Source organism: Phacochoerus africanus, chromosome 2 (genome assembly GCF_016906955.1).
Source record: "Phacochoerus africanus isolate WHEZ1 chromosome 2, ROS_Pafr_v1, whole genome shotgun sequence".
NCBI lineage: Eukaryota > Metazoa > Chordata > Mammalia > Artiodactyla > Suidae > Phacochoerus > Phacochoerus africanus.
Window position 1 is genome coordinate 11,446,413 of NC_062545.1, and position 23,509 is coordinate 11,469,921.

Below are 23,509 nucleotides of genomic sequence, written 5' to 3' on the forward strand. Positions count from 1 at the left end.
TTGAGACGAATGTATATTTTGCTGCTTTTGGATGGAGTGTTCTATATATATCTATTAGACACATTTGGTCTAATATGATGTTTAAATATAATGTTTTCTTTTCGATTTTCTGCCTGGATGATCTATCCATTGATGTAAGTGAGGTGTTAAAGTCCCCTACTATTACTGTATTGCTTTCATTTTCCCCTTTAGGTCCATTAGCATTTGCTTTACATATCTCAGAATTCATCTGTTAGGGACATATATACTTGTAAATGTTACATCTTCTTGCTGGATTGACTCATTTATCATTATGTAATGCCTTTTTGTCTCTTGTTACAGTCTTTGTTCAAAGTCAATTTTGCCTGATCTGAGTATAGCTACTTCAGCTTTCTTTTTGTTTCCACTTGCACAAAATATCTCTTTCCAGATCCTCACTTTCACAGCCCCTCAGTCTCTGTGTGTCCTTTCTCCTGAGGTCAGCTCTCCTGTAGGTAGTATATGGATGAATTTTTTTAAATCTATTAAACCACTCTTTTTTGATTGGTAAATTTAGCTCATTTTCAGTTAAAGTAATTATGATATGTACATATTTATTGCCATTTTGTTAATTGTTTTCTGGCTGTTTTTGTAGTTTCTCTCTGTTCTTTTCTTCCTCTCTTGTGTTTTGGTGGTTTTCTTTAGTGTTATGTTTAAATCCCTTTCTCATTAATTTTGTTTGTATTTAATGTAGGTTTTCTGCCTTGTGTTTACCATGAGTTTCACATCTATAGCCTCCTAGGTAAGTAGGAGCCTGTTTTAGGCTTACAGCAAGTTAAATTTGAACACATTCCAAAGTTTTATCTTTTTACTTCCCACCCCTCACATTTTACACTTTTTGATGACACATAAGCAAGACTGACCCCTAGAACAGCTGCAGGGCCTGGCCATGGCTCTTGTGGCATGCTGGTGGGCAGGACTGGACCACCGATGTGGGGCACTGGTATTGGGGCTAGTCCCTAGATGAGTGTAGGCAATTTTGATTCTAGGTATGAAGATGTGCAGACTGTCTCTTAAGAAGTATTGCTGTCATTTCGTGTGTGCATGTCCTGTATTGTGGGATGATGGTTAGGATAATGACTATGGACAGGTTCATCCCTTTTGCCAGGTACTTGTTTAGTGCTTATTGAATATTCATAGAAATCTTGCTCAGATATCAAGGAAACATACCTCTTTTCTGTGCTTACAATCCTTTCTTCTATTTTCCAGTTTTTAAAAGTGTGTATTATTTTGGTTGTTTCCTAACTGAACCCCTTGTCAACAAAATGAATCTTCAAAGTTGTAATAATGCAAATATTGATACTTGAACAGAATAATAACAAATTGCACATGAGATGACAAATGAGCAGCAAATTATTTTAGCCTAGAAGAAAGATACCACTGAATCTGTTGAGTGATATTGGCATCCTCAGTACAAATGGACAGTGCTTTCGCCAGCCGATACTTTCCTATCTGATGGTTTCATATTTAAAAATACTAAACCTTTGTTTGATCTTCCTGTTCTTTTCTGAACTCTGATCAGACAGTCCCATAGTTTGGCAAACTACCTTCAAGGTACTAGAGGTCTTAAAAGAAAGCTTTCCAGCTTGTCTGAATGGATCATGAAAACAGCATATTTCAATACATGTTCATTTGCTTTCTTATTTGCAACCAGACAATTTATGGCTGTTACCAAAAAATACTTATAGGAAGCTTGTTTTATGTAACTTCACCCCTCCTCTATTAAATCAAATGGATGTGATTCACCACTTGATTCTTCAGAAACTTTCCACACAGCATGCAGGGGATTAGGGAACATGCAGTGGGAAAGATGGTTTGGAGTGCTCTCCTCATCACAAATATGTGTCTTCAATATTTAGTTGTTGTGGCAGGAAAACAGCAACAAATACATGAACTGTAAACCATCTGGCTTGAAATATGTTCAAATATGAATGTTCATCTTGAAAAATGAAATCTATGGAATTCTGGCATCCACTTTGACTTCTGAGAGATGAACAGCTTGGGTATGCAAAGAAGGAATTTCTAGACTAGACTTCTTAAACTTTAAATTTTCCTGAACTCAGAAGTTAAATAATTCACTACCTAGACAGGAAAACTTTCCTCTCACTTTTAAACTTAAACAAAAAATTGTGCTCAAAAATCCTGTGACTGTATCTGTGTAGGGATTTGTATAGAATTGCCTTATGTTTTAAGAAGCAGAGCAATGAATGTGATTCTGTGTTTATTGACAAATTTACTAAGTTTCGGTGTATGCTGGGCAGGAAATAAAAAATTCAAAGAGCATGAGAATTCTGACTTTCACTAGACCCTTAAACCAAAAAGTTCAAACTGGCAAACAGGAGACTTTGAACTGTGCCATTTAGTTTGGGGTAAGAAATGAGGAGTTAGTCATTCTGCTCTCTTTCGAACTATCGTCCTGAGGCTACTCAGCATCAATGTCCTGTAAGAAGCAGCTCTCAAAATGACTCAGAAAGATTTTAGGAGACTCAATAAATGGAAAGAGGAACGTTCTGCAAACATATGTGAGCAATGCAAACCAAGCAGGAAGTCCTCTGGGCTTAGCAGACCGGATCAGAGGGGACCGTAGGAAGAGGTTGGAAGCAGAAGTCATTTTTGCTTGCTGTTTGATATTTGGAGAGCTTATCAAATTGACCCTTTGAGAGATACAGAAATTCAAACTTATTGCCCTCTTTCTATTCTTCACAGTATATAAGCTTTGACAAAACCTAGCTTGATCCACATCTAGAGAGAATTCTCCCTGCAGGAAATCCTTCAGCTAGATCTCTCTGTGCTCCGTGACCCATAGGTAGATAATCTCTACCATTCAACATGCACTCACCTTTAAATGAAGCTTTAGTTACTGCACATACATCTGGCACTTCCGTGCTATAATGTAACCTTCTAAATAACAGGATTCAGACCTCTAATACACAATGTGCCTAGCGTCATGTGATGCATACAGTGATCTCAGTAAGTATTCACTTGAAATTATGAAATTTTGATAAATGAAAGAATTATGCCTAGATGGGGGGAAAAGGCTTCACCTGGATATGTTAACTAAGTTTATGAAACAAGCCATTTTAAAATAATATTAAGAGAGTACAATGTTTCCTACAAAAAATACAATATACTTAATTCAGCAAAAGGTAGGGGATGGGGATATACTTAATTACATTTTATTTTAAAATCAGATTTATTTTAATGTATGGCCTTGAACTTTTTTCTCGTATTCTGGTTTTTCTTTAAAAATTTGAATTTACTCGATATATGATTTATTGACTATAATTCCATAATTATCACAACAAATGCTCCTCAGAATAACCATGTATGGATTTGAGATTACATGTGCTTGTAACTTTAAAATTTTTTTCATACCTTTTCAATTTAATACTTAGATGCTTATAAATGCTTTTAGGAAAAGACAAAAACATACTTAATGCTTAGAAGAGGAAATTTGGCAATGCTCTTTTTATACTCTATGAACTTTGCTATATACCTACAGGAAACTTGGATTTTAATGTGCAGCAGAAAAAGCTACTAGATGATCAATCTTGCCCTTGGGGATCAAAGTGTTTCTTTGTTGGGTCAACTGTTCATCTAAGAAACTAAAAAGAACCAAAACTATAATAGCACAAGTCCAGTCCAGAAATGGAACATGGGAAGTTTAGAGTTTGCATTCATATATATAAGCAATTAACCTGCCTTCGTAAACATATTTGTTGGTTTCCTTCCTACTTTTTCCATTATAGAAAGTTTGTTATTGGTGATTTTTTTTTTCTCTTTTAGGGTAGCACCTGCGGCATGTGGAGGTTCCCAGGCTAGGGATCCCATTGGAGCTGCAGCTGCTGACATACACCACAGCCACAGCAACGCCAGATCCGAGCCACATCTGCGACCTATACCACAGCTCATGGCAACGCCAGATCCTTAACCCACTGAGAGAAGCCAGGAATCAAACCCACATCCTCCTGGATACTAGTTCAGTTCACTACCACTGAGCCACAAGGGAACTCCTTAGTGATCTTTACAAGGGAAAAAACTCACATCTTTTCTGGTGAGCTGACTGTATCTGCCTGGGACACACCCAAGGCAAATATTACTTCTTTTGTTCTGAGAAAATTCCAAGCAATGAAATGGGCACTACTTACCAGCAATGAAAAAATTGTTAGTCTACATCAAATTCTGAGTATTGATATCATTTTAGTAGATTTCACACAATTCCCTCTCTCCTTAGACCCAATTCCATTCACTTGGCCCCAATTCTTGAGAAATGATTCCAATAATCTTGATTTAAATTCTGATCTGTAATGATTTCTTCACTGAAGTAAAAACTGAGGCAGACATTTGGGGAATGATAGGCACCCTCGAATTTCACCAGGTAAATTAAAAACAGGAGTTTTCTTGTGGCACAGCAGATTAAGGATTTGGTATTGTCACTGCAGCAGCTTGGGTGGCTACTGTGGCATGGGTTTAGTCCCTAACCCAGGAACTGCCACTTATTCCAGGCGCAGTCAAATAAATAAATGAATAAATAAATAAATAAATAGAGGAACCACAATGTCTTATTTATCAAAACTGAGAGCTTCCAAGGAGCCCAGAGGCTAAACTGAGTGATTTCAGGTGTGTGATGTAAGGTATGCTATTCTGAGTCTTATGAATTCTGATGGCAATATTGTAAACCAAACAATGGTGTCAACAGATTATCTCAATTGTGAAAACAGAAGTGTTGAGATGAAAAGATATGTTCATTGCTTGCACAAAAGTGTTGAGCTCTGAATTTGAAAATATATTTATTTTCTTTTTATAGCCACACCTGCAGCATATGGAAGTTCCCACAGCTAGGGATCTAATCTGAGCCACAGCTGCGGGCCTACACCACAGGCACAGCAACGCCAGATCCCAGCTGCATCTGGGATTGCAGCTTGTGGCAATGCTGGATCCTTAACCCACTGAGAGAGGCCAGGGATGGAACCCACATCCTCACGGATGCTAGTCCATTTCTTAACTCGTTGAGCCACAATGGGAACTCCTGCCTTTTGAATATGAATAAATTAATTATCATGGCAAGTTCTACAAGAATAAAATCTGTGAAGAAAAATGCTGAAGTCATGAATTATACTTTCATAATACAAATATGAACCATTTTTATACACTGTAAATGAATAATATCTACACTTTAGCACAAAATATCTTTACATATTCAAAATGAGGAACAAACACATCACATTTTAGAAATAAGAAGGGAAGCATGCAAAAATGTGTTTTCAAAACAAGAGCTTTAAATTTTGTTTTTACTGTAGCACTAGAAATACTCTAAGCCATTAACGACATCAAAAATGTGACCACACATTATGATTCAGCAATATATGCCCCTCTTTTCTAATACCGTGTGAAGACTACAGAAGGCTAAAAAGTTCCAACTCTTCCTCACACTGAATGAATCTAAAATAGACAAGATCATACAAAATTCTAGAGGTAGTCTCTCTGAATCCATTTTTATAAAGCAACAGAATAAGGCCTCTAAAATATGTAAATCCCAAACACTTCAGAAATAACAAATCATTTCATCATGGAAGATTACTGGCTTAAAGAAATGAATATGAAGAATTTACATCTTTATATTTCTCACTGTTAAAGAAGCTACTGAGGATATTTCACTAACTGCACTCTTACCTCCCATTAATGCTACCAAAATACTTCTACTTTTATCTATTTCTGGAGGACAAAGTTCCTTTAAAAATGATATCTTTTTTCTAAAGTTATTAGTACTTCTTAAAAAGAGATGTTTAGGGAGCTGTGGAGGGGTTTGCTGGGATCATGGCAGAGAACCACAGTGAGCTGCTGCCTCCACTGACCCAGAGTGGCCTCCTGGTGGGGCGGGTCTGGGGATGACCTCTGCTGGGACTGGGGGTCACTTTGGCCCAGCTTCCCAGCAACGTATCCAAGTGGGTTGGCTCAACATCTATCTGTGGCACCTACCTCCTCACCACTCGGCAGGTGCTGTGCGCAGATTCGAAATCCTTCCTGTACAGTTGTGCTGGACAACCCTGACCTGGACTCAGACAAGGATGAAACAGATACCTATTTAATCAACAGAGAGCCCTCCCAGTTTGGGCCTGTGCTGAACTACCTGAGACACAGAAAGCTGGTCATGAACAGAGGCCTTGCAGAGGAAAGGGTGTTGGAGGAAGTGGAATTTTACAATATGACCACCCTAATAAACCCTGTAAAGGATAAAATTAGGGAGAGAGACAGCAAAACATCCCAGTGCAGGTGAAGAGCTCCTGTATCCAGAGCTGCGGTGTCCAGAAGAGGAGCTCGGGCAGATGCCACCCTGGGGCTGAGAGCTGAAGTCTGAGCAGCTGCTCAGCTTCGGTTCTTCCTGCAACAGGAGTGAAGGCCATGCCGAGTTCCTCAACTGGACTCCAAGGAGCTGCACAGCACCCCGGAGGGCACAGCCAGGGAGCCCAGCAAAAAGGCCAAGATTTTGCAAGAACAAGGCTCCAGGCTGTGAGGAACGCATTTTTGAAGGAACATTTTTTTACCTTTTCCCAGGATCCAGTGATCCGCCTAGTCGCGAGGAAGGCTGGCCATGAGAAGAAACGTGATTTTGACAATATCTCTACAGAGGTCTGGATGTGAATCCTTTTTAGCCTCTGAGGTGGGTGGTGAGAGATGGGACGAGCTGTCCGAGGCTGGGCATCCCCACTCAGAGGTGGCCTGCTGTCCGTGGGGACCTCGGCTTGGTTTTTCCAAGTGGCCTTCAGGCCTGAGGCAGTACACTGCCGACGGATGTCTTTAATCACTACGGATCAGTTAAGAGATAGCGTTCTTGGTGCTATACAGTCTGTAACGGAGCCTGGGCCTCACCGATAGGAAGTGGCCGCAACGCCAGGGCCCCGGGCTCCGGGTGACCTTCACCCTGGCACGCACCAGGCCCTGGTCCTCCGGGGCTTAGGGAGCTCTGCTCTGCCTTCCAGACGTGATGGGGTGATGGTTTCTCCCAGCATCCGTGTGGTCCCTACATCCCCGGCCTCCTCCGGAGCTGGGCTCCCTGGCCTGACCCGGCCTGGAACAGTCGAGGCATCTCCATTTGTAATTTCCAAACCAGAGACCCGTGCATCCTTTCTCTCCCTGTGCAGCCAGAGCACCCAATGCTTTCACTTAGAAATGTCTCAAAGTGAAGTCATTCAAAGGCAGGTACAAGTTTGGTCAAACCAGACCTAAGCGAGGGTTCCAGGGGAGCTGGCGCCTCCTCCTCCTCCTCCTCGTCGGGGCGGGAGGCCTGTGCACCCGGCCTCTGCTGAAACTCAGGCTAATGCTGGAAACGGGATGTTTACGGCGCACCCCAAACATCTCTTTGCCACCGGCTCTCTCGTTCTTGTATAACTATGCACTTAGCTAACATTTTTGGGGTGTTGGGACGCAGCCTGCACCGGCCCGAGGATTCCTTTGGAAAGCGCCGTCCGCACGCTTTGAGAAAAGGCCTTTTGTCATCGGGTAGCGAAGCCTGTCCGTCTGGAGGGCCGGGCTCAGGGGGCAGCTCTGCTTCCGGGCCCGCCAGCTTCCAGGCGAGCTGTGCGCATGTGCGCCCCGGCCGCCCGGCGCAGGCGCATCTGGCGCCGAAGGCTGTTGCGGAGGCGTCCTCCGTGGGCCGTGGTCTCAGCTACCGGTTATTACTTGGTGAACCACGTTGTCTGGCACCGCTTATTTCTTCCTTTTTTCAAGGTCTGTTGCGTGTTGTTAAATGTTTGGCCTCCCCCGCTTACAGCAACCTCTCCATGGGGCACACTTAGCCCTGGTCACCGTCCTCCCTGCGGAGCGCTTCCTGTCCTCGGGCGGTACCTGTGGAGCATGGCGGGTCACTTAACGTCTTCTGATTTGTGGCCTTGTCATAATAGACTTGTGGGGTTTTTGAATTTAAAGGAATTAAGACTTAATTCACTAAAATTTATTCTAAGGTGATATTTATACTTTTGTGCTTTCGTAGGTAGTTGTATTTTATCAGCTTACAATTTAATGCCTATTTCCCCTAAAAATAGCAAATAAAATTATGTATTTATGAATTTTTTTTAAAAAAAGGAGATGTTTAAGGTAATGGATAAAAATGAAGATGCTGGGTGTTCCCACTGTGGGGCAGTGGGTTAATGATCCAGCTTGTCTCTGTGGAGGCTCCGGTTCAATCCCTGGCTGGGGAACTTCCACAAATGCAGGGTGGCTCAGGGCGGCAGAAAAGGAAACAAAAAAAAAAAGGGAAAAAAATGCTAAAGTCAGAGGGAGGTGGATTGAGGTCCCAGCTATTCCTACTGTAAGTTTCTTCATTAGACCTGTTTCCACTTTTGTGTTGTGGGTCTTATAGTACTTGCCTCATAGAGTCAATGTATGATTTAATTGGACAATACTGGAAAAAGCCATAACCTGGTGCCTGGATTGTTTATTTAGGATTAAGGATTATTCTTATTATTTAGGTCAGTGTTACTCATAGTTACTAGTCTTGCCAGGTTTTTTTTTAAGTTTTAGTTTTTTTAGGACAACTAAATAGATGCACCATATGAAAACATAGAAAGCTTAGGCAATTACTCAAATGATTCACATCTCCTCCTGTTTTCATCTTAATTATCTGAAAACTTTAAATGAAATATTTGAGTCAAAACTAGCCAAAAAAAAAAAAATTGCTTTAATTGGGCCAACTTTGCCTACCAGAGCAGTCACAGTCACTGTATTTAATAACTGTAACTTAAACAAAATCAGAGAATGGGCCACGCCCACGCACATCCACTCCTAGAATCACTAAGTTATGAAAGAATATTCTCACTGACCTCATGGATGCACCAAGTGGGATTAAAGGCAAAAATAAGATTTATTCTATCAAGTCCACAGAAACGTCTCCTTCATTCTTTACGGCCATGTTTTAAATTCATGCAAGTTCTTCATCTGTGGGTTTTTTTTTGGGGGGGGGGGGTTCTTTTTTGTCTTTGCCTTTTCAAGGGCCGCCTGCAGCATATGGAGGTTCCCAGGCTAAGGGTCTAATCAGAGCTGTAGCCACCGGCCTATGCCAGAGCCACAGCAACGTGGGATCCGAGCTGTGATCTGTGTGGTTTTTTTTTAAGATCCTGTCCTGTTTTCATCATCTTCTGAAAGATTACTTACTTTATATTTCTTTACCCACCATTCTATGTCTTCTATAAAAAGCTTTTTTCAAAGTGGGAGAAAGGAAGTAAAGAAGCTAAAATAAACAAAGTAGAGAAAACGCTATTAAAGTGTTTGGCCGTATTCAGCCTTCAGCAGTTAGGTTATTTTTCAAATTTACATAAGAAGTTATCATCTTGACTGCAATCATGTAGAAAATGAATGGGGTATAAAGTACATGAGGATAATTTAATAAAATGAGCTTTCCTTTCTTCTGAAATCTTTGTAGAAAGGGATCGTTAGACAGAGACTTGCCTTGTTTTCACCTAGGTCATGAGGCATGTCAACTTGGAGATGTGCCTTTGGCAAGAAGTCCTTAATTAGAAATTCCTCAAGAGCTTCTCCCAGTAGGTGCTTCCTAAGACAAAAAGACAAAGTAACTCAGCAAGGAAGCCCTTACTAAGGAAACAATATCCAGGCTCAGGTGAATAAAAGAAATAATTTGCTGAGGGCAAAAGAGCAAAACTGACATGATGGGGTCCTGGATTTTGAATGAGAATCTCTCCATCATATTCGTAGTAAGTATCATTTTTTGTTCACCTTTAAATATGTGCATTGTATCTTGATTCTTAGGATAACTTGTATCAGAATACTAAATAACTTGAGGTATTGCTCTGGTTAAAAGACTAGAACTTGTTAGAAAACATTCAGTAGATTTATTTAATTTACCCTTATAGCATCATGTAAAGTTGTTTTCCAACTGAGTTCATTTTAAATTATTTTTAAGTCAAGTAGTTTGTTCATGCATCATGTATGAACGTTCCTCTAAATCAAATGAAGTCTTTGAATTAGACTATGAAATTGAAATTTTTCTAGAGTACTTGCTGAGTTGTTTTTAAAGACTTCCTCCTTCTTGACATAACTGGCTTAAAACAGTATAGCCATGTTGATTAGGATGGTTTGTGTTTTTCATTAAATTCCTTCAACTATACCCATAATGCATTTTAAAATCTTTTTCACAAAGTTGACAGTTTCTTACCATTGTGATCACTGTTCAGAAGTAGTCTATGAGCGCTAAGTGTGTGGAGTGATTCCGGTTAATATTGAGAAGCTCTTCATTTCACTTTAAAAGAAGAATCCCAAGTGCTTTTGAATAGAAGAAAAGCTTGAAGATAGTATTGATTGGTTCTTTTTTCGTTTACACTAGCTCGCATGGCTGGGAGTGAATTTATATCTGTTTATCGACACATTCTGCTGGTATGAAGATGAAGAGTCTTTCCTTTATACCCGAGTTATTCTGGGTGTAAGTAGAGTCGAGGCCTACACATTAATGATTGTTTCAGTAAACAAAATGCATTCTTTTTCTCCCATCTTCCTTGTCTTCACTGTCTCTCTTTCTTGTGTCTTTACATTTGGACAGTCAGCACTGGCTTGGGCTCGAGCATCTGCAGTGTGCCTGAATTTTAACTGCATGCTAATTCTGCTACCAATCAGTCGAAACTTTATTTCATTCATGAGAGGGACAAGTACTGTAAGTACTAAATTATTTGAAATAACCTCCTAATAGACGTGCCATTGAAAACAAAGATACTTTCCTATGACATTCCCAATCATCCTGTTTAGACTGAGGTTTGTTTCTTGTAAAGAGAACATTAGTTAAAACCGAAAGTCAGAAATTATTACTGATCTGTCTCTTGCTTTTGCCATTGACATGCCGTTGGACTCAGGGCTCAGTCTTTCCCTGGTGCCTTTGCTTCATCTGAGAAAAGAAAGGCTAATACAATTGACCTGACTCGTGAAGATGGAAGTATGATAACAGTGTGAACTGTTACCAGTTCTGATTAAAAGGGGGTAAATAAGTAGATGAGCCAAAGGCCACTAAAGAAATGTCCCTGTGAGTCTTCAGCCCAGGAAAGCACAATCACTGTACAGAGATTTCAGATTTTAACCCCTACCAGACATAATGGGGCTTTTCCTAACCATGTAGATTTCACTGTGTTGCATACTTACCTGTGTTCCCTGCCAAACAGAGTAGTGCACTGAACAGAAAAATGAGGCCTTCAGTAACACTTAGAGTCTAAGTAATTTATTATGTAATCGTCTTCATAATTTTATGAATATTTAGATGTAGATGAATGTAGTGCCTTTCTTTGTGTAATAGAGAATAATTTATAGACTACTTAAACCACATCCCTGAGGATGTGATCATCCTCATTTTCTAAATTAGCTGAGGCGTGGTTGTTAGCAGCTTTAGTCTAGAGCTTGACTTATGGCCAGTGAACTAACTCACTCCCTTTTATTGAGTTGAAATTTTAGCAAGGCCAGTAATAGCCATTTGATTTTGCCTATTTGACTAATTAATGGCCACTAATTTTTGTGTCACGTTGCCCCCACCCTCAGTCATGTAGAGGCAGAGCCTGAGTCCTGCTCTCATTGACGCTATTACTTCTATGATTTTTCCTGAATAAGACTTTTAATTTTTGTTGCTCTAGTGCTTCAGAGGACCATGGAGGAGGCAATTAGACAAAAATCTCAAATTCCACAAACTGGTTGCCTATGGGATAGCCATTAATGCAGGTAAGTGCTTATTAGTAATTTCCTGGTGAATTTTATAATATCACTTTGTAGTTTTGTTTATTTCCTCCCGGCCAAAGACTTACCTTTGATAAAAGAATCTTTGCCTTCCATTTGATCACATGAAACTTATATAAATGGATTTTTTTTTAATTTCTAATTTATACTAATGCAGTCTTCCTTAGCAGGCCTTCAATTTCTCAAGGAAAACTAATGAGATTTCATTTTCATTTGCGAATAGCTAAGCTCATTGACAATACCCACTAGAAAAAGGACCCCAGTTGGAAATAAAATTGACCTATACTCAAAATTCCATTCAGTCATAGGAAAATGACCATCAAATGGTATCATGGGCAATAAAAAGAAAAAAAGAAGGCAAGATATGTGAACAAGGTTCTAAATAGCATCAAGCTAGTGGATATAAAAGGATCTTGAAAAGATATGAAGCTTTATAGGCATATAAAACGTTATCGTTATTTCTTGAGTTAGAAAACAAGAGAATTCAAGATAAAGGCACTAGAAATTAGCATCCAAGGTCAAAGTTAAACTCTGGTGAGGAAGAAGAAAAGAGGGACAGTAACCAACTGGCTTGTGGTTTTGTTGGACAACAGAGCCGTTGAAATAAAAGGCTATCTGAACGATAAAGAGTTATGATTCAGGACTGTTCCCCTCAAACTGATTTAACTGTAAAATGTTTCTCTCATTTGTTTTTATCCTGTCATGCATAAAAAATAGCAGAGTAAAAAGAACACTGAAAACAAATGTGGATTTAATTAAGCAACAAGACATGACAGACGGTGTCCCAGTGCCAATTAACACAACTTGGGTGTGCGCTGAGCCGTGCGGGGAGACTTCCCCACCGACTGTCTCCAATGCCAGATTAAACCAATCCAGGAAACGTTTGCAAAAGGTCTTTGGAGTTTGTTAAGAATTAAGGGTAAAAATACATTATGTCCTAGAGAAAAGCAGCGAGGGATGGAGGACAAAGAACAGGGCTGACTCATTCTCGTGTTCTAAGGCCTACAGTAGCCCAGAGGGTATGTAGGTCCCAATAATCTTTGACGAATGAGTGGATACAGGAAGGAATGTAGACTCAAGGAAGCAGATTTCAGCTAGGAAATGGAAGTCTTTGCCAGACCTTGAAAATTATCTAAAACTAGCACAGGGGTCCCTTGGGAGTGCTCGGTTGACTATCTGGAGACGCAGCAAGTGGAATCCAGACTGTTCCTTGGAAAGTGCTTCAGAGAAAGAATTCAAGGAATTTCTAGGCTTCCTTTAAAAGTATGTGTAACTGGGTCACCATGCTGTACAGTAGGAAAAAAAATGTATTGGGGAAATAACAATTAAAAAATTTTTAAATTAAAAATAAATAAAATCTTTAGGCTTTAATTCCTATATGAAGAGATAAAACACAGTAAAATGACAGGAAGAATATAATCACCATGCAATAGCTTTAAGGCAAAATTGGACTCTGCCAGGAAGTAATAAAGATATTATAGAGAGAAGGAACAAAAAAACCCCACAGCATCAAAACACAGAAGAAAGGGAGTCAAAGAATAAAGTATGTGCCATGCAATCATTTTCTCCTTAAACCTTTGGATATGTGTATGTCTTTCTGTGTAATCACATGTCACTACACCCAGGCATCAGTGATGTGAATCCTGTCTCTCCCTCTCATATGTGAGATACCATGACAGGAGCTGTAACCTGAAACTGGTGGTCACTAAGGTTTGCAGGATGGAGTATAATTTATAGGGACAGCAGGTGACTAAAATCAGATGACCAAGGCATTTTATATTTCTGCTACTGATGGGTTGCATGAGCTCAGATGAATTCCTCATGTCCTCATCTATGGAATTAGAATAATTCAGTCTGTCCATCCCGATGAGATGTGGACCTCTTAGAAACCTACAGACCTCAAGGCCATTCACTGCTGCTACTGCAAAGAGAAGTCCAAGTGTAGCGTGCCTGGTAGGCTCTGCTCATCAAGCCCCACCCACTGGTGCTCTACCTCACCCCCTTGCTTTTTCCCTTGGTGGTACCCAGCTCCTGGTAGACCCTGAGCAGACTATGCCTTTGCTTTTGCTGTTCCCTTTGTCTGAAATGCTTGTCTTCTTCTTCATTGGGTAGGTTGTCACCATATCCAGGACTCCCTCCCTGGCCAGCTTCCCCTTGACCTCCAGGTCTGAGCTGCTGGCGCACCTCACCTGTGGTCCCGGTCTCACTTCCTACCAGAGTACAGTATCTCAGACCCTGATCACCTTGAGGACTGAGGCTGTGCCTTATGCCTCTTGGCTTTCCTGGCCCTGGCACGTAATAAGTCCTTAACAGATTTGCTCAAACCTGAGGATGAGTAGACATTGGCCAGCAGGCAAAAGAGATCAAGAGAATTATTGAGGAAAGGTACAAGATGTGAGAATGCAGGAGTTGCCAGCAAACTGGGAGCCGTTTGGGGTGGATGAAAGACAGAGTGTGGGCAGTGAAGAGATTCAAAATGATGCCTGTCATCCAAGATGATAAATTCCCATTCTGCTATAACAAGAAAAAGCAGGATGCTCTCTCTCTTTCCCTCACAAATCCCTGGAGAGAATCAGGTCTTCTCCCTGGCCCTCTTCTGCTTGAACCTCCACTGCTTGCAGCTCCTAAACATCTCCTGGGGCTCTGCCAGCAGGGCGTGACTGCTTTGGAGCACTCCCCGTCTCCCACCACCATGGCAACCAGCAGCACTGCGGTTGTTTCCTTTCCAGGCGAAGGCAGGAGGGTGGAGAGAAAGCTCTCTGCTTCTCCCAAACCCTGACAAAGCAATTATTACATTTCACATTCACTAAGAAACGTGACTGGCAACTGCGCTTTTAGAAAAAAAAATATATATGCTAAGCCCAGTTTCATAGATATACCTTTGCATTTCACATTTTGTCCTTCTGGTGTATTCACTTGGGAGCAGTTGAAAATGTCCCCATGCTTATTTTATTAGCATCGCCCATTATCCTGCTTTTCAAATAGCCGACTGGCTTAATAGAGGTGTGTAACCTTGGAAGAAGTGCATCCGCGTCGAAGTTTGCGTGCCAGCCTCTAATTTCTCATCCATTCCCCTATAAGTTGAACTGCAGCTTTAATTGGTCAGATCATTAAAGGATGTAATTAGAGCCTGGTGAAAGTAGGCTGAGGAGGAGGAGGGAAGAAGCAAACAATGGTATCTATAATCAAGGGCATCACCGAAAAGGCAGTGACAGGAACTCTTCCTTTGGCTTCCTGCCTTCCTGCTTGCCTGCCTGTGATAAGAGCTGCTAGAGCCTCCTTCAACCACTAATAAATAATTTTCAGGGTCCTACAACCTCACTGGTATAAAAAGCATGGTTTTGCATCCTCTCCATTCTTATTAATGCAGATCTTTCTGGACTCTGGTGCACATAGACCTTGAAACCCTTTCTGATTAAATAGCAGTGCTTTGAGCCCAAGCTTCCCCTGAAAGGCTGTGCCTAGTGACCCAGGCAGCTTGCTCTCTAGCAGATTCTGCATCTTGCATCTGCTAGATTCCAGGTATGGATGACAACCCTCATGCGTCTCCTGAGGAGTTGTTCAAATTGGCTTGTAAACCTCCAGAAACTCAACAGGGACACGTTGAGAGAAGTGACTTCAGAATAAGGGTGCTAAGAAAAAAAAATTATTTGGAGGCCCCATCACAGAGGACAGTCCCAGAGACCCAACTCTTTGAGACTCAATCCCGAAGGAGTTGCTCCTGATCTGGTTCTGCTTGAGGCACAGGGAGCTCCAGGGAGGCCTCTCCTCTCTCACACGATTTAATGTGATTTATAGCTGAGTGGCATGCACATGGTGCCGGAGAATGTGTGTAGAAGAAACGCAGCCAGGATTTGTCCCAAGATCCTTATTTCTAAAGGCTGCTTAATTAGGGGGTGACTAACTCCAAAATGACAGTTATCACTGACAGGCAGGCAGAAAGATAGCAAGAACTGACCATACTTCCAAGATTCTCCCTCAATTACGCTTCCTTTGATCTCCTGAAAAAAAGAAAAAGAAGGAAAGAAAGAAGGAAAAGGAACTTTCTCAGGGCCACTGGCTCTAATTGTAGCTTTTATGATTTTTTTGGTCGCTCTTCAATGAAAGCTCCTTATTTGAACTCAGAAGTTCCCACACCAATTAAATGTACATTTGTAGTGTGTCCAAGACCTCAGCTCTCTTTTAACTGTGGAAATACTTTGGTAAGAAAATGAAATTTTGGAAAGACCCAGTTATAATATCTTTTAGCCTGGCATTTGGGTGGATTCTGGAAATGTGTACCTTGGGCTTTTTCAAGAGCTTGGCAGGAGTCCCAGAGGCACCAGGAGGAGAGTACTGGAGTGGTTGGTGACATTGGCTTCGGCGCAAGACTTAAGAAGCCCCTGTAAAATAATGCTGATTTTGAAAACATGTTAAAACCTGAATTTCACATCTGCATTACTTGCATATTAGATTAAAGCTCCCTTTAGGTGACAGATGTTCCGGATTAACTTCAGATGGACACACGGGAGGCAGACAGCTGGAAAGGCGCCCAGATAGTACAGTTTAGTTCAATCCACCCATTTTACAGAGGAGAAAACAGGGACCAAAAGAAGTTAAGTAACTGAAAGATCTCTTCAGGATTCTTTCTCCTACAGACTCATATCCTATAACGGCGTATGGTTTTTGAAGACAAAGAGAGAAATAAAATCATATCACTGTTTTATCACACATTTGAAGCAGCTGTCACTGTAAACATAGCATGGCCATTCATATTGAAAATAATTGAAAGGTACAAAGGGAAGCATAGAAAACAATGTCTGAAAAGGAACAAAATCACTGTCCCCCCTGATTTCTGTCAGGTCCCAACAGCCCTGGATTTGGATACCTTGAGTTCCAAGCCAAGGTCACAATAAAATTAGGGTCAGATCTAATAGGAAATAAAACATTTAGACAAACAAAGTGGGCACAAGCAGTATTCTCTCTGAGAACTCCAGTGATAAGTAAGATAAGATATTTTACTTTTTTATTTTTCTACCTGTAAAAAGAAAAAATGGACACAGCTGGAGCATGCATTTTAAAGTACATGAAAAAAAACTTGAAAGAACAGTTTTCAATATATTCCTACCTCTTGAAAACCATCTTGGGTTTTCTTATACTACTTCATTAGTTTCTTCAGCTCTGTTGTATAGGAAACCTGGCAATAAGAATAGATAACGTGTTTAATATCTTCAGTCATTCAGTAAATGTACTTACATTTAGTGAACTAGTGTCAAGTCTCATGTGGAAATCAACCTAACAGAAAATAGATTGTGATCAACAACTCATTACATGGGAGAGAAAAGTTGCAGAATGTAGAATGTAAAAGAGCTAGAATTTATCCCATGTTCTCTTTGTGGTCATCATTTGTGGATTATGGAACGGTAAATACATCACTTGATTTTGCTTGAAGCTCAGTCTCTATTTCTATAAAATGGGAACAGCTCCCCTCTGAGGTGTGTTTTAGTCCCCAGAGAGAGAGGGAATTGAAGAAACCGAGGAGCAGAGGAGTGAGGGTGAGGGGATAAAATGCAGAGGGAGTATTTACACCCACCTGCATGGAGGGCATCAAAGGTCATGATCAGTCGTAGCGTTTAGGTGCTATTTGACTCTGCGTTAAAGACGCCAAGTGAACCATTCAAAGAGTTTTAGATAAGCCCTTAGGAGAAATTCATTTTCAGTACACAGTAAGGTATAACAATTATTGATTAGTGAAAAGAAGCAACATAACTTAAGGGTCAAAATCAGGCAAACAGGGTTTTATCCCGCCTTTACCATTAATGGACCACAAGTTCCTTAACTTTTTATTTACTGCTCTGTAAAACGGGAATACGACTAATACCAGAGGATTGCATGAGATAATATGCCTGAAGAATTTATAGCAGCGTTTGGAGTACAGTAAGCATTCAATATGTGTCAGCTATGAGAAAATTACCTGTTTTGTTTTGTTTTTTTTTTAAACTTGAAGATGATTGTCAGAAAACAGCATTTAAAATACTGGACAGGAGTTCCCGTCGTGGCGCAGTGGTTAACGAATCCGACTAGGAACCATGAGGTTGCGGGTTCGGTCCCTGCCCTTGCTCAGTGGGTTAACGATCCGGCGTTGCCGTGAGCTGTGGTGTAGGTTGCAGACGCGGCTCGGATCCCGTGTTGCTGTGGCTCTGGCATAGGCCGGCAGCTACAGCTCCAATTAGACCCCTAGCCTGGGAACCTCCATATGCCGCAGGAGCGGCCCAAGAAATAGCAAAAAGACAAAAAAATAAATAAATAATAAATAAAAATAAAAAAATAAAATAAAATACTGGACAATGTTTGAGTTCCATTTAGTAAATAGTTCCCAGTTTATCCACAGCATATTCCAAGAGACTGCTGCCAGGTAATCTTTTCTAGCTTTGTAGATGCTGAGACTAAACGAGGCCACCCCTTCAGAGATATGGCCGTGTATGGTGATAAATGGAGCATAAGAGGAAAGACGCTGTGTCCTGGGTGCTAACCTCACTCAGCTCAGGAGACAGTCCACATCATAGACTCAGGAACACTGTCATGTGCTTTGCCTTCTTAAGTGAGCTTCAAGCAGAAGTGTATTTAAATTGACGTCTAACTTAAAGGCTGTGGAAAATGTGCACAAAGACATGTTGGGGAAGCACTGCTCCGGCAATGTTGCCGCACATTGACTTCCTGACCCTCTCCCCGCTTCTGTAAGCCCAGTGGTCACGGAACAAAGCATTACCAAGGACATGCTGGGGCCAGGCAATGTGCCAGGTGTTGAGATTTCAAGGTGAACATATCTTGAGGGGTCAAAGTCCATCAAGAAACAAGTATAGGAGTTCCTGTTGTGGCGCAGCGGAAATGAATCTGACTAGGAACCACAAGGTTGCCAGTGGCATCCCTGGCCTCGCTAAGTGGGTTAAGGATCCAGCGTTGCTGTGAGCTGTGATGTAGGCCAGCAGCTGTAGCTCTGATTCGACCCCTAGCCTGGGAATCTCCATATGCCATGGGCGTGGCCCTAAATAAACACTCAGAACAATAATGTTGCGAAATGTCATCAAGGTATCATTGGTGCCTGTGAAATTGAAGAAGGCTTGAGAAAACAGCTTTTGAGTTGGGTCTTCAAGCATGAGCACTGCTTTGCAGGGCAGAAACGGGAATGGCTCTGTTAAAAGGAACTCATGTGACAGAGAGAAGAGGCTAATAGAGGATGGCATTTCTAAATAAATCTGATCCTAGGACCATAGGACACAAAACACCACCAGTATTCCCAGAACTTTCTGTTTTTCCTTTTTCCCTTTTTCCCCACATTTCAACCCAAAATGTATAGCCATGGAGGATCCCAGAAATCACCCACAACTATAGAGACTGCATAATAATAGTAGCCTCTGCTGTTTTTCACTGTGGGTACAGAGAAAAAGAAGATATCCGCTGGGAAATGATCTATATGCTGGGTAATGAAGGCTCATTTCACACTTGAATCTGATCCCCATGGCAAGTATCAACTGGCCACCCGGCAGGGCTTCCATGACAACAAAAGCCTCAGGATGTCCTTGTCTGGATGTTGTGACTGCTGGCTTCCCTACAGATTTCACAAGGCAGGGAAAGTGGCACCTGGCACAGACTCCTTATGCTAGAAGACATTGTGTTCTTGAGCTTCTCTTCATTTGAAATTTAGACATCATCAATTCCTAAAATGAGAAAGCTGAATTTTCTTAAGAATGTACAGAGATGTTTGGCTCCATAAATACTGGCTTATTTCAGTCCTCTAGGAATATCACATGCAAGTATGTGTGTGTGTGTTATGTGTGGGTGTGTGTATTTATACATGTACACTAAAATGTATAAAGTAAGAATAAAATGTAAGGTCTGAGAGAGAACAAAACCATTATCTTCCCTGGTGTCTATAACATAAGTCATATACTTGTATATTAGTATTTTTTTTTTTTAAGGCTGAACCTGAAGCATATGGAAGTTTCCAGACTAGGGGCTGAATCAGAGCTGTAGCTGCCGGCCTACACCACAGCCACAGCAATGCGGGATCTGAGCCTTGTCTGCAACCTATATACTACAGCTCACAGCAACGCCAAATCCCCAACCCACTGAGCCAGGACAGGGATTGAACCTGAATCCTTATGGATACTAGTGGGGCTTGTTACTGCTGAGCCATGACAGGAACTCCTAATGTACAGTATTCTAGTAAGATGCTTTCTGATTTCTTGGGAAAGAATATGTGTATGTGTGTGTCTTCTGTATATATGTATATGATGGATCGTGTATATAATTTTTGTATATCATAATATCAATTCCACATCCAGAATGACTATTTGTTTATAATTAGGGTGAATTGGAAATTTTCTTTGTCTTAATTAAAATGATTGTAGTAAATTACATGATACCTTCGGAAGTATTCACTTCACTCCATCCAGACACTGGGGGAGATGTGCGGTTATTCTTCCTTGGAGAGAAGCCAGAGCTGAGAAGGGTGACCAGACAGGCATTGTGGTTTTGAGTAACTCCAAAGGAAGAAATCCACATGGCACATGTCACATGTCCTCTCCCAACCCGTAGCCATCCACATCGGGGCACATTTGTGTAACCTGGAGCGCTACCATGGGAGCCAGTCGCGGGAAGCAGAAGGTCTTGTGGCTGCACTTTCCAAACTTGGTGACACCCCAAATGAGACCTACCTCAACCCCATCCGGACCTTCCACACAGTGAGTTCTTGCACACTCCCTGGTTCTTCATCCCTTAAATTCTTCCTTTTCTGATCCCTTTATCAGGAATACTATATTTCAAAAGCTCTTAATTTTAGAAAGCTGGAGAGCAGCTTCTGCCAAGTGCTAACATCAATTTCACCTTTAAAAAAAAATAGTTTTTTCTGCCATCAATGTTGCCAAGAGGTTATGAGCAAGAAGAAAAACTTATGCTAATTAGTTTATAGCAAAAAATAATAAATATGCCTAAATGAGGAATGCAATAACCTGTTAAAACCCTAACATGTAAATTTTTTAAAGCAACTCATGATTAGATTTTTTTGCCAATGTTAGACGAATAAAGAATGTGAAGTGCCATCTGAATTCAAGGATGATGAATTGGATGTCTTCATTTCAATTTGCAAATTGTTTTCTGGATCCCTTCTCCTGTGTCATGTTTTGACATACGTGTGACTAGCTAGTTTGCCAAATCCGATGCTGGGGATAGCAGCTAATTCCATAATGAGACCTGCATGGCCAGTGACGTCATAATGCCAATTACTTGTGTACACATGTGGGAAACAGAAAGAAAACCTGAAGTGTAGCCACAGAAATCCATCTGTAAAGATTGACATTTCTCTTCTCTAATCCACCCTCTACCTCTTTCTTCCTGATTGATGTAAATTTTTGCCATGTGCTACCTACCCTATTGGAATATGTATTCAGCGTCAATACCAAGCTCAAAAATCTGTATTGCCCAAGAAGAATTCTGAGACAGTACACTCCAGAAATGGAAATACCTGCATCACTGTCTGGGCCATCTCTTTAAGTTACCATTTCGCCCATGCAGCCTTATTTGAAGAAGCAAAATTCAAAGTTTCTTTTTGTGGAAATGTTTCTATATCATGTCCCCTAATTATCCTTTAAACATCAGGCCATTGATCATGTTAGAGCTACGTCTTCTCAACTGATAACAATTAAAAGTACAAGTTTCACAGTCATAAGTCAAAACTACAGATGCCCTAAGCCTGAGGGAGTAGAATGCCCTTGGTGTACTCATTTGAGGTACCTGGATGCCTGCTAGGGTTAACTCTTCTCCTCACTAAGGCTCTGGAAAGTTCATTGATAGACACACCCAAGAATAAATCTCCACACTTTGAAGAGACTATATAACAAATAGTGTTTCTTATCAATACTTTAAAAGCAATTTAACAAGATGATTAAGCTATTCCCAGTACAGTCATTTCAAAAATTTAGAAGCAATATACTATGTAAGTACTAATTAAGTTCAGGAAACCCTCTAATTTGGGTATTTAGAGAAATGGGTATCAGTAACACAAAGTGTGCATTATAGAGTATTTCTAAAGAGGCATAGTGGAATTATTTTAGAGGATCCATTGCAACTCAAACCGGTCTGTAAATATGTTGCAAGACAAGGGAAGTGGGGATTTGCTTTAATAAGCAGAAGAGAATGAATTGAAACTAGCACATCATCTGATGTAAATAGATTTCTAAAATACCTGAGTACACTTGAAAAAAAGTCTTTTAAATGTTTTAGACATACCGATTTCAATTTTATTTCCACTGTTTGCTCTATAAAGAAAAAATAAACAACAGAGAAGTTCCTGTCCAAATTACCTCGAGATCTCAAAGCAGCCCAAATTAATGAGGTGTTACTGGCAAAAGATACAGTGTGAGTTTATTGAGCCCATGGTTATCTCCACGATAGTAACACAATGAGTGAATACTAATGCTTAGCGAGAATATGGGAAACTCACAGTAAAACACAGTACTTTGTGATTCATATTCTACATGGCTATTTAACCATCCTCTGCACTCACAGATCAGAATTCTGGCCCTTTGGCAGAATCTATCTGATAAGAATAGCTGTATCTTTACTGATCACCCAGGATTTACAAAGCCTTGTTCCAAGCCTCCTGAGGTAGCATGAAAGAAATGCAAGTCATGGTCCTTCCAACTAAAAAGCAAGAGCAAGGAGTAACTGCCGGGGGAACAGAGTGTGCAGCAGCTTTATTAGGAATGCCCCTGAGGGACCTCTCAAAAAAAAGTGTTTATTAATGTTAAGATGCAATTAAGCATGACAGTTCTCATTTTTACTTTAAAAGTTTAAAAACTTGAAACTCTGCTTTGTTTTGCAGTATTGTATACTAAATTGTATTTTCACATATTGTCCTAATTTCAGTTCAACATAACTTTGACATGACAGTTGATTTATACAGATGGAGGAAAAATGTAATTAATGAAATGGCATTGGACAAAATTTGAGCATAGTGAATTTCCACCCTTGGGTGGAGTGAGGAAAGGGTAAGGAAGCTCCCTTCTTGAGGTGTAAGGGGATGCTTTTTGAGCCTAATATGCCTCTGATTAGAACATTTTGAATTGCTCCCTGCTTGGACTGTCAAATATTGATTCAAAATTGGAAAACTAGGACTGAGACATTAATGTCCTGGTGTTTGTTTCTTTTAGAACGCAGTCACCGAGTTGCTAAGGACAATCTCAGGTGTTACTGGCCTGCTGATCTCACTGGTTCTGATCTTGATGATGACCTCTTCCACCGAGTCCATCCGGCAGGCATCCTATGAGCTGTTCTGGTACACACACCATGTTTTCATCATCTTCTTTATCGGTCTGACTATCCACGGGGCAGGGTGAGTCCTTACAGCGCTCAGTGTGTAAGATTCTATCTCTGCGAACCTCAACATAGTCCTAGAAAATCTTCTGGATGGAAGAAAGTGACACATAGGACTAATGGACACATAGAACGTATGAAAAAGCACTGCCACTGTGGTGAACATGTTGTTAACAACACTGAAAATAAGCAACATGGGTGGTCAAGTGCTATGTTTATTTGTCCTAGCTTCTTCTGTTAGGGAGTCTTGACATGTATGTTAGATCGAGGAATGTCAGTGAGTGCTGGATAGCAATAGATGTTATGTTTCATTCAGAACCTATTTCCACAGATCTAATTTATAGAGGATTAATCAGGATATAGAGGTAGGTAGATAGGTAGGTCGGTAGATAGATAGACAGGTATATATACATGTATG

General features: G+C 40.7%; 1 protein-coding gene and 1 pseudogene across 1 annotated transcript in view; both read left to right on the top strand.

Annotated features, from left to right (window-relative positions):
• The first annotated feature begins 5,835 nt into the window (after positions 1 to 5,835).
• Positions 5,836 to 6,532, top strand: LOC125120978 (BTB/POZ domain-containing protein KCTD5-like; annotated as a pseudogene).
• Positions 6,533 to 9,574: 3,042 nt separating this feature from the next.
• Positions 9,575 to 23,509, top strand: part of NOX3 (NADPH oxidase 3) — a 54,938-nt gene continuing 41,003 nt past the window's right edge. The window contains exons 1-6 of the mRNA XM_047769314.1: positions 9,575 to 9,725; positions 10,355 to 10,450; positions 10,568 to 10,678; positions 11,640 to 11,724; positions 20,317 to 20,462; positions 22,929 to 23,110. Of these exons, the coding sequence (XP_047625270.1) occupies positions 9,678 to 9,725; positions 10,355 to 10,450; positions 10,568 to 10,678; positions 11,640 to 11,724; positions 20,317 to 20,462; positions 22,929 to 23,110 (668 nt within the window). The 5' untranslated portion in view covers positions 9,575 to 9,677. The remainder of the gene's footprint in view (positions 9,726 to 10,354; positions 10,451 to 10,567; positions 10,679 to 11,639; positions 11,725 to 20,316; positions 20,463 to 22,928; positions 23,111 to 23,509) is intronic.